The sequence below is a fragment of the Lipotes vexillifer genome, unplaced genomic scaffold (genome assembly GCF_000442215.2).
Source record: "Lipotes vexillifer unplaced genomic scaffold, Lipotes_vexillifer_v1.1 scaffold1166, whole genome shotgun sequence".
Lineage (NCBI taxonomy): Eukaryota > Metazoa > Chordata > Mammalia > Artiodactyla > Lipotidae > Lipotes > Lipotes vexillifer.
Genome location: NW_006773421.1, coordinates 1,950,602 through 1,959,245, shown reverse-complemented (window position 1 = coordinate 1,959,245; position 8,644 = coordinate 1,950,602). Strand labels below are relative to the sequence as shown.

At 52.1% G+C, this 8,644-nt stretch overlaps 1 protein-coding gene across 2 annotated transcripts in view; it reads right to left on the bottom strand.

The window, feature by feature from the left end:
- Positions 1–237: 237 nt before the first annotated feature.
- The window catches only part of ERLIN2 (ER lipid raft associated 2), a 16,539-nt gene continuing 8,132 nt past the window's right edge, over positions 238–8,644 (bottom strand). The window contains exons 7-12 of one of the 2 annotated variants that reach the window (XM_007448310.1): positions 4,764–4,837; positions 4,538–4,596; positions 3,920–4,011; positions 3,093–3,182; positions 1,330–1,409; positions 238–923 (exon numbers count right to left, since the gene is read on the bottom strand). In XM_007448310.1, the coding sequence (XP_007448372.1) occupies positions 723–923; positions 1,330–1,409; positions 3,093–3,182; positions 3,920–4,011; positions 4,538–4,596; positions 4,764–4,837 (596 nt within the window). In that variant the 3' untranslated portion in view covers positions 238–722. The remainder of the gene's footprint in view (positions 924–1,329; positions 1,410–3,092; positions 3,183–3,919; positions 4,012–4,537; positions 4,597–4,763; positions 4,838–8,644) is intronic. The other variant, XM_007448309.1, reaches the window with a different exon arrangement.

Below are 8,644 nucleotides of genomic sequence, written 5' to 3'. Positions count from 1 at the left end.
AAAAACCAAATCACAGAATAGGTGAAAAGTTTTAAAAAGAATTGTGTGGTGGCAGCCAAACCCTGACCCTGGAAATGTGGTCGGAAGCCACCACGCTTTCAGCCCTGGGGCAAGGAGGGTGGTGTGTAGAAAAGCCTGCAAAACCTATAGCACCAGCTCTTCCTTACCAGGGCTCCAGAGAGCGGGCCTCGGCAGTCACCCACGGGCTCACGGCCAGGAGCGCCGGGAAAGCCAACATCCACCGCAGCCGTTTCTCCACAGCTCTGCTGGCAAACTTACAAGCACATATTTGCTCGGTAGCTGGGCCTCACCCACGGGCATCTCCCACCTTGGAGGCACGATGAGAACACTGGACTGCCTTTCCCCAAATAAGGGCAGTCCGATTGGAGGCGACACCCTGCATTTCTCCCACTCCTTATTAATAGCATCCCTAATTAAGCCAGCTTCAAAAGGGCAAAAATCAGTGCCTGCAGGTCAAAGGTCTAGCCCATGGTTTCCAAATCTTAACAGAAGTCACGTAACCTACTTACCTGAAGAAAACCCCAATTCATCAGTCCCTGCCCCCGCTTCCCAGGAAGGGGAATAGGTTTAAGTCCGTTTCTTCTTTTTTCACCACAGTACGTGGAAGAGAGTCAAAGAAGGTAGTGTGGAAGGGAGGGCTGGTTCATCATTAAAAAATAAAGATCTCTTTGAGGGTCATGTGCGGCCGGGGGCAGAAACATTCAGTTCTCCTCGGCGTCTGCCTCCGAGGGCTCCTCTTCCACGCCAAAGCTCGGCTTGTCAGCTAGCGCCTCCAAGTGCTTGCCCAGGCTGCCCGCGGAGTCCACGAACATGTCAGGGATGTCTTTGCCAAAGTAAATCTTGCTGTTGGAAGCGATCGCCTTGTACTTCATCAGCTGCAAATACTCAGGGGTCAGCTTCAGCTGGAAGAAAAATGAGGAAGACTCTGGTGGGGCCAGATTAGGGAAAAGTCTGGGCGGCATCCCTTTACTTTCGCGAGGAGAGGGTCTCCGTGAGAACCACGCCCCCTGCGCCTCTTCCTGGTCTCAATGTTACATTAGCAACTGCAAAACCCCTTCTCTGGGAGAGAGTAATCTCAGGTCCTCAAGGTGAGAACTGCGAGAGTTTCAGGAGTTTCTCTGTTTACCAGCAAAATCAAACTTCTCTCAGGGTCCAGCTAAGGGAAAGGGAAGGCGCTGGCCCGCATGGCCCAGGAGTCCTCGCTCGCGACCACGAGGGGCTGTGGCAGGCGCCGTGTTCTTACAACCACCCGGCAACTCTCAAGCCGGGCACACGCCCTCTGGCGGCCAGGCGGCGCTGGGCCTTTACCTTATTTGCTTCGGCTATTTTCATGGCAGTGTAGCACTCGGCATCCGCCCTGGCCTTCTCCCGGGCCAGAAACGCAGCATCTTAAGAGAAGAACGCAGTGAAGTGAAGCGCAGAGGCTATCAGAAGGCTAGTCCCCGCAACTTTCCCCGACTGCCTCCGTGACCCTGGGCACACTGCTCTGGCTTCTCTGTGCTCTGATTTCCTCATTTATGAAACTGGGGAAAAGGCATTTTTCTCCTGTTTCACAAGTGGTTGTGAAAATCGACCAAGATGCAAGAGTGCTCTGACAGCATCTCCTGGTGGTGGGGCCTAGCTAACTCTGAGCAAGTCTGCCGCTGTGCCCGTTTCTGACAGCATCGTGGAGACACGTCCTCTTTCTAGCCGCTTACTCCTTCTGTGGCCTGTGAGGAGAGGGACGGGACCCGCCTCAACCTCCAGTCTCCGAGCTCTCCACCCCAGCGCTCTCCCCTCCTATTACACAGCAAGACCAAGGGAAGCCCGAAGAAGGCTCTGGATATGGCCCGAGGTGGATCTGCCCTGAAACCGACTACCATAAACAAAACAGTTCAGCCCCTCTCCAACTTCAGCTCCCTTTTCATTTCCATCAGTCATTTCAGAAAGGCTCTAATTAGCAGTGCTTAAGCTGGCACAACTTGAAGGGCATGACGTGCCACGGTCCAGACTAACACCTGTTTGGACTAAGACACATTTAAACTTCTACTTTGCAATCTGCTTCCTTAATCTGCTCAGACCAGATTTTGGTCAAGCTGATGCAAAATTTTTGATATTTACTCCCTGGCCTTGGGAATGAGGCCAGCCTTGCATGAGCAACAGCTGTAGCAAAAGCCTGGGAAGCAAGGGGGGACTCGGGGTGGGTTCTTACTGCACAGCCTCAGCAAGGCCCTGGGTGGTGGAAGCCTGCAGGCTGGCTGGGGTGCATGCGGCCAACTCGACTGGCCTTAGCGCCTCGTGACCTGCGTTTATAATAAAAATGTGCTGTTCGGCTAAGAGCTCCCCAGTGAGGAGCCACTGATCCGTAAAAGCCTAACTGGCTCCTCCATGGGCACCTGCAAAGCCCGAGAGGCCCCATCGTGAGTACAACTGGACACAGCACTGTGCAGCCTGAAGCTGGGCCCTGAGGTCTTGTTCTTGGCCTAGAATTTGCTTGATATGAAGGCACCACACGGAGGAGAAGGTGGGTGGTGGGAATGAGGTGAGAGCTGAGGGGCAGGGGACTGAAGGTGAGTGAGATTCAGAGAAGCTGGCAAAGACAACACCTCTCTCCAGCTCGTGGTGTCGGTACTGAAAGGTGTCTTCTTCACACCCAGCTTAACATCCACAAGGACCCTGAGAGGCCAAAACGACGGTGTTCACCGGCTTCTGAGGCGGGGGGGCCGGGTAAGGCAGGAGGGAGCGAGCTGCTGTCTGGACGTAGCTTCTTGGTTTACTTCCAATGCCAGACTGTGAGCCCAAGACAGCAGGGACCACGTGATTTCCCTTTTTCTTAAGCCTGGTAGAAGAGTCCTGATGGCACCCAACTAAAATCTGATGAATGACTGAATCTCTCTGAAGTGGAAAATTAATGCCTGCCTGGACCGAATCTCCCCAAAACTCAAGTCAGAGCACAGAGAACAAGGGATGTTCCAAAGAAATCATAACATCTGAGCACAGAGATTACAGAGCAAAGGAAATGACTCTCCCTGCCGCCCGGCCACAGAGCGGAGTCTGAGGAAAAGGCAGGCAGGAATCTCTCTCTCGCTTACCTTCGATTTCCGAAATTCTCTTCTCTGTCTCCTTCTCCATCACCTTCTGCCCATAGGTGATTTCTGCCACCTGAGCCACTTTCTCTGCCTCTGTATTAATGAAGTTGAGAAAGGCTTAGAGTTCTGATATTCCCAGAGTTTGACTGCATTGCACCTTTCACCTGATCTGAGGCCCTTATGCAGGGCAGCGGGTGGGCTCAGGTGAAGGGCCACTGGCCCAGAGGCAGCCACGGCCGGCTCCCTCTCCCAAGTCACAGGATATTTCTCCCAAAGGAATGTTTTAAGGGTTGAGGTACAGGTCTCCTCCTGCCACTGCACTTTAGGAAGCGGCCAGGGCTGTGGCTGGTCTAGGTGCAGTGGTGAAGAAGTGGGGTTCAGGGGCAGAGTCCCTGGACTTGAACCCCGTTCCCATCACTTCTCTGCCACGTGGCCGTGGGCAGTCATCTAGCCTCCGTGTGCTTCAGCTCAGTGAGAGGAGGTTAAGGATGGTGCCTTCCTCACCCGGCAGGGGCGGGTGTGTGAGGAGCAAGATGATTCACCCGCGAGTGTTTAGAAAAGCCCACGGCTCATAGTAAGGGCCCCATCGGTGTTATTATTATTGTGAATGAGGAATTAACTGGAAGGGCTCCTTCCATTTAAGAGATGTGTGGAAACTCAGAACTCATGATCCCTGGCTGTGATCTGACAATTTCAGCTCTGTTTCCGGGGGATGCAGGCCGACCCCGGGTGTGGCAGGGCTTCGGAGGACCGTGCCCCAGGCTTCCTGAATCTCTCCACCCTCTCCAGCCCGTCTGCTCTGAAAGGGGACCCCAGAAGCACAGTCAGACCAATGAGGGCCTTCTTGCGCTCTGTCTCGGCTTCCTTCTCCACCACCTTCTGCTTCTGGGCAGCAATCAGAAGCTTCGTCTTCTCACTTTCCCTGAAGGGAGAAAAATGCACAGCTGTGAGGCCGCTGGGGACCAGCTTCTGCGGAGCTTCACTGTGCCCTGGAGAAGACAAGCTGCCCCTGCCCCGGGGGACGCAAGCTGTCATTCCTTCCTCTCTCCTGGCAGGCTCTTTAATGTCCCAGGTGAAAGCGGCTCTGCTGCAGGCAGTAACATGGCTTGCCTTCTCCAAAACTCATTGGTAGGAAATAAAGCATAACTGACTTCAGTAAAAGGTACCTGCCTGCCCACGCAATCGCCGCTCCCCGTTTTCTTCGGCACGAGCCGTGAAATGCCACACGCCTCCCCCCGCCCCCTCCTCGGCCCTCTGAAGAGCATCCGTGCTCTGTCGTTGTGGAGCCCAGGTGAGCGTCCTGACATGCCTGCCCCATCTTCCAGGGTGGTTCGCTGTAACAAATACTCAAGAGGGGATGCCTGGCCCAGCGTCGATCAACCCCGGGATGGGATGAACGAGAGGCAGGGGAGAGCAGTGGTTACAGCTGGGACACCGGGCACACTCACATCAGCTCGTAGTTCCTGCGGATGGCTTCAGGTATGTTGGGCTTTGTCACCCGCACAGCCTGGAGAGGGATAAAAACAGCACCTGATGGGGAGGTGAGGGGCTGAGGGACCAGCTCCCACCAGTCCTTGATCTTCCTGCACAGACAGGACGTCCTCTGGAAGAGGGGATGCACCTTCCTCGGGGGTCAGGGGGCGGTGGCAGGGCTCCCACCAGGGCGGTGCTTACTTGGATGATGAGCCCGGGGGCCATGGAGGTCAGGTCCTGTTGCAAAGCCAGTTTGAGATTTTCATCAATCTGATCTGGAATCAAGACAGATAGAAAAAGGAGCTGTTACACTTTTCAGGCGTGGAGGAGGGAAGTACAGGGGTAGAGTGCAAGGCAAGACACCGGCTCAAGAATGCACCTGACAGGCAAAAGGTCTTCCCAAGGCAGAGCCCGGATGTCTAAAGACGCCCTGCAAGACTCTCACAGCGGGGTGCCCGCTCGGTCCGCTATGTGAGCCAGACGTGAGCGTGTCCTTTCCCTGGGGCCTCAAGAAAATATCCGCCTCGCCCAGAAGGGAGCTAAGCTTTAAAACGACAAACAACAACTCTAGCACATTTTTTGAGTCAGGCAGCAGCCTTTCCCTAGAAACAGCAGCAACAGAAGGTGGCCGCCTGGCTTTCACGAAGAAGGAAGGTGGAATGGCCAAGTTAGGTATTTTGAAAAAGCCAAGCACATTAAATCTAGTAATTTTAGAGGTTTCTAAAAGAAAAACAGACTCTGATGTCAAGGAAAGCCCCAAGGAAGACTAATTCCATTAGGAACTCCATGAAATAACACAAGGAGAAAAACGATAATTCACAGTTCTGGAAACGAGCCCAAGTGGTTTGATGTGTTGTTTGCTTTGGTCCTGATTCTCTGTCTGAAACATGACACGTGAGTCACTTCACGGACAAGGGTTGGAAGAGCTGTAACCGATTGTCCCTCTTAGCTGTGACCCTAGAACAGCGGCCCCCAGGCTGCCTGCTCTGACCTGGGCCTTCCCTTCCCTGCCCCCCGCCCGTGAGATCCTCAGTAAGATCCTGGAAGAGCTCTGAGAAAAGGACCCACGAAACCAGGCTGGGACGTCTACACGGAACCACCTCCCTACTGTCAGCTGCCATCTGCTTTAAGTGGCCATTTGTGATCCAGGAGCCTTTGAGGAACAGTAAGTCTAACTCCTTGCCTGTTATAGATGCTCAAACTGAGGCCCACAGAGGTTCCGTGATGTGCTCAAGCTAGTCAGGACCCAAAATAAAGAACTTGTTTAATTATTATGCTTTGGTTGTTAGGGTTGAGAACAGTACTTTCTTCACCTGTCGTATCGCTAAGCAAGGGGTTTTAATACTTCTATATATCAGATACATTTCCACCAGCCTCTCAGCACTGAGGGAGAAATGCCCATAAGGGCAGCACCTCACACCTGACATGGGTCTAACAATGTGACGGCTAGAGATAAACATTCCATTCCACATTTTCTATTTTAAATAGGAGACCAACCAAACTTTAAGGGAGATGGCCTATACCTTCCATAAGTTAGTAACACAGTTGTTTATCAGATTAAATTCTATCTGAGTCAAGGCAGAAAATTGTGACCCTGGGCTAGTAACTTTCTAGGAAAATCTGGAAGAAATATTTTGCATGGTGGTTTACTACCAAAGTAAGTACTAAGTTGTTTATAGGTGATGGTTATGCTGACAGATGCGGATTAAGTTATGTTATTACGTGAACACAAAGAGGGTCTTCAGACAAACTTCTTAACAAGTACTGGATAACATTTTAATAAAACAGGCAAAGAGGATGCATCAGAGCAAGCAGTGATAAAAACTGCAGTCAAGCTGAAAGTCAGGGCTATGCGTCCTGAGAGGAGAGGACCAGAGAAAAACTTTCCAACTTCAAGGAACAGGATTAGAGACTTGAGTTTCTCCTTTGCAGATGCAAATAGATTCTAAACAAAACAGTGCTTGCTGGCAAGAATGATGTTAAAAAGAAAGATATTTCAAAGCAAACACACTTCCCTAGCTTCTCTGTACAAGAAGTTTTACTTTACTAGGTTGCCAAGTTCATCTGCAAGATAGTGAAAGTTCTCTAATGCAGAACAATTTCACATTTTAATTCCCTCTACAGGGAAGTTAGAGCTCTTCTGTCTTCTGTTGTTTCAAATGCTTTGAAACCTTTATTTAACGGCACAAATTCTAAAACAATGGCTAGAGAGAAAACTAAGATATTTTATGAAATTATATCAGTTTGAGGTTAAAAAAAAATCAACAGCAGATTTACTGAATTGTTCTTAACAGCACACTGAATCCAAACCCCACAAGAGAATCCAAAGCCTATAAAGTGAATTTAGATTCATTTTCTTCTGCAGAAAAGTCAAAAGTGCTTCTGATGATTTCCCAAATCTGAAACACAGTGCCAAAGGCTGTTTGCTTAATTAAGACCACAGGTGTCGCCGACGATTCCGCCTCTGTCTACTCTACAGAACGTTCTCACTCAGGGTCCTTTTAATGAAGATTCCTGGGAAAAATCACTGTCCAGTCCTGATGTCAAGAATAGCTGTTACCACTGATTGCAAAGTTCATTTGCTTTTATTTTTTTTAATACATTTATTTGTTTTATTTTTGGCTGTGTTGGGTCTTCGTTGCTGCGCGCGGGCTTTCTCTAGTTGCGGCGAGCAGGGGCTACTTGTTTTTGTTTTTGTTTTTTTTTTGCAATACACGGGCCTGTCACTGTTGTGGCCTCTCCCGTTGTGGAGCACAGGCTCCGGACGCGCAGGCTCAGCGGCCATGGCTCACGGGCCCGGCGGCTCCGCGGCATGTGGGATCTTCCCGGACCGGGGCACGAACCCATGTCCCCTGCATTGGCAGGCAGACTCTCAACCACTGCGCCACCAGGGAAGCCCGGGGCTACTCTTTGTTGTGGTGCGTGGGCTTCTCATTGTGGTGGCTTCTCTTGTTGCAGAGCACGGGCTCTGGGTGCGCGGGCTTCAGTAGCTGCGACGTGTGCGCCCAGTAGCTGTGGCTCGTGGGCTCTAGAGCGCAGGCTCAGTAGTTGTGGAGCACCGGCTTAGTTGCTCCACGGCATGTGGGATCTTCCTGGCCCAGGGCTCAAACCCACGTCCCCTGCATTGGCAGGCAGATTCTTAACCACTGCACCACCAGGGAAGTCCTGTGTGGGTCCTTTCTGTTCTAAGCGTTTCCCTATTCCTCTCTACAGGTGTAGGGTAAAAACAACAACAACCAAAACTCACAGAGGTTCTAGGAACTGTAAGTAGCTATGGTCCTTGTCCCACTTCTAGAATTAAATGTGACCCTTGCTGTTCTCATCACTCGGTCCTGGTGCCCTTCATCCAGGGTGGCATGGATGAAGCCCGAAGCCAGGGAAGGGAGGTCTGAGCTTCAGCTCTGCTACCAGCCAGCTCTGGCACTTTCTCCTTTTGGGCCTTAGTACCCTTATCTTGAAAGGAGGATGCTGGGTAATCTCTAAGCTTCTTCTAGAACTGACCCCTCTTCATTACAAAACCATGTTTAGGGACAGTGGGAACACATTTCCATCCCAGGCCTCTGATTCAGGGCAGGAGCGAGTCCTCCCATCCACTATTACTGCTGTGCCCACCGCTCAACCCCTCTCACGAGCTTCCTCCACCGGCATCAGCGCTTCCCAGGAGTGCCCTGTGTGACCGCCCGCTTTCCGGGCGCTGGATCCTCAACACTTCCGGGCCTTTGGTACCCATCCCGCCCTGTGGGCAGCTCAGAAGTAGGCAGCGGGGAAGCAGGGCTGCTTGGGCAGGTGATCATCCCAAGAGGCTTTCTTACCGAAGAGCTCGATGTAGACCTCCTGAAGCGTGTGGACACTGCAAAACTGGTTCAGCTCGTGATGGATCTTGTTGAAGATGAGCGCCTTGTCGTAGTCGGCAGTGTAGTTCTTCACTATGTCATACACTGGGAGGAAGGAGAGATTCAGGATGAGGACGGGCGGGACTCGCCACATCCCCGGACACAGCGGCTGTCCCTCCCCGGGGCGCTGCAGCAGACACGGGGCAGGCGTGGGGCCGGTGGGGGGGCGGCGGGAGTGGGCCGCGGGGG